This window comes from Quercus suber, unplaced genomic scaffold, assembly GCF_002906115.3.
Source record: "Quercus suber isolate HL8 unplaced genomic scaffold, Cork oak 2.0 scaffold_180, whole genome shotgun sequence".
In the NCBI taxonomy this organism is placed as follows: Eukaryota; Viridiplantae; Streptophyta; class Magnoliopsida; order Fagales; family Fagaceae; genus Quercus; species Quercus suber.
The window spans coordinates 644,014-646,139 of NW_027069639.1; the positions used below are offsets into that span (position 1 = coordinate 644,014).

At 37.5% G+C, this 2,126-nt stretch overlaps 1 protein-coding gene across 1 annotated transcript; it reads right to left on the bottom strand.

Annotated features, from left to right (window-relative positions):
• Nucleotides 1-351: 351 nt before the first annotated feature.
• LOC136069628 (ankyrin repeat-containing protein ITN1-like) lies at nt 352-1,717 on the bottom strand. The gene is made up of 3 exons (XM_065778354.1): nt 1,267-1,717; nt 479-894; nt 352-426 (listed from the first exon to the last, which is right to left on the bottom strand). The coding sequence occupies exons 1-3, from the start codon at nt 1,715-1,717 to the stop codon at nt 352-354; spliced, it is 942 nt and encodes a 313-aa protein (XP_065634426.1).
• Between the last annotated feature and the right edge of the window lie 409 nt (nt 1,718-2,126).

Here is a 2,126-nt window from a genome sequence, read left to right on the forward strand (position 1 = left end):
AAAAAAAAAAAAAAAAAAAAAAAAAAAAAAAAAAAAAAAGTAGGTCCAATTAGATCAACACACAAATAATGGACACAATAATATGCTTTCTTTTTTTTTTTTTTTCTTTTTTTTCTTTTTTTTAATGTTTTTTTGGCTTTTGGCCATTGGAATTGCTTCTTGTTTATTCCATGATTTTCGAAAATTAAAGTGATCGTATTTGGATGACATTTGGCCTTAAACAATAGTGGTCTTGATGAGTCACCCACAAAGAGGAAGCAACAGTTTCTCAATTGTAAGGGAGTAAGCTAACTTATAATATTGGTGGTGTATCACATGGGGTAATTTCCCGGAGACAGTGAATGTCTTTTCCTATTGAATCAGGTTAATAAATGCCGGAATATAGATGTGTCTTGGACCATCCATATTGGAATATTGCATGCTCATCTAAGTTTCATAATCATAACCATATCAAATATGAGTATAGACCATTCCTTACCTGAGAGCATCCTCTAGAGACTGCAAGATGCAAGAGAGTGTTACCACATTGATCTGGATGGTGGAAGAGATCAGTATTGTGGAAGGCACCCACCAACCATATGAAAGCCTCGTAGTGCTTGTACTTCACAGTTAAATGAAAAACTGTTTCTCCCTGTCTTGTGAGATGATGAAAGGATATGGGAGCTATCTGCTCAAATTCTTCAAAAATTTCTGTTTTTGCATTCATTGCTGCCAAGTGCAGTGGCATGTGACCTGTGCTACTGAACTGCAGAGCGAGGTCTGTGCTAAGCTTTAGGAGAATTCTTGTTATTTCCAGGTTCCCACTGTTACAAGCATGGTGCAATGGAGAATATCCATTCTTGTCAACCTTCCAAGCAAGGTCTGGGAACACATTTAATAACTCTCTAACAACACCTGCACAACCAAGTATGGATTTCTAGCATAAATGGAAATAAGTGATGATAGGAGCCCCCCCATCTCCAATGATTTAGGACCAACTCCTTTCAATCAGAAGAATGGAATTGTAAATTCTCGTCTATAGTGTACTGTAAATAGTGGAGGCCTTGGACTTTTTTTGAGATTTGTCTTGTGTTACCTGTCAGATTTGAATGGTTGTGGATAATTGAATTCAATTATCTGTTTTTTCCCTTAGTCTACTCCTTTATTACACATACAGAATAAAATCATTAATTGACATTTTCCCACACATAGAGCAGGTCTGTGATTAGTTTTAAGTATGTTAAGAGTGGATTTGCAAAGAATAGTTAAGATGAGTTTGCTACCTACCTGTGTGCCCTCTTGATGCAGCCACATGTAGACAAGTTGGATCAAATCCCTCATCTTCTAATCCCACCAACCAAGACTGATTCAACAGGAGCTTCACCAGGTCGACATGCCCATGACTGCAAGCCATAAAGAATGCACTCTGGTTGTCAGCATTAAGCTTACAAGCCGCCCAAGGGTTGTGCTCTAATAGCAGCTTGAGAACCTCAGTATGCCCTCGAATACAGGCTTCATGCAATGGAGTCTCCAGCTTATTATTCTCTGCAGCAACCATGGGGCGCAACTTTAAAATTTCCATCACCAATTTGACATGTCCAAATCTTGTTGCCAAGTGTAACACTGTACTCCTGGAACCATCTGTTCTTTGTTCAAGAAAGTTTTCATTCTCTTGAACTAAATTGATGAAGGTGTTTTTGTCATTTCTTGCAATCGCCTCTAAAAGCCTTGGATCCATTTCTATAAGTTAAAAGATGCCACCAAGTGGGAAATAATCAGTGGAGAAAGTGTGTTTCACAACCAGTGATTACAAGAAATCCAGTGGATGAAAAAACTTTTCCACTTTATGTTGCTTCAAAACTGGCAAGAGAAATTGAGACTTTGTAACACGGAATAAAGATATACTTTTAAGATGGTTTTAATTCTACATATCTATATTTTTACTTATAGTAGCAAATAACTAATCTTTGCAATGTGGAAAATGGTCAGAAATTGTTGAGCACTAGCTTCCTAGCTTCTCTTTGGAATGCATTGATTAAATTCTCAGCAACTTCAGGGAAGCTCATTTTCTGGGAAATTTTGCAATGACTAGAAAATTCTTCCTCGGCAGGCCCAAAGAGTACACTTTATGGCAATTTGGGGAAGGG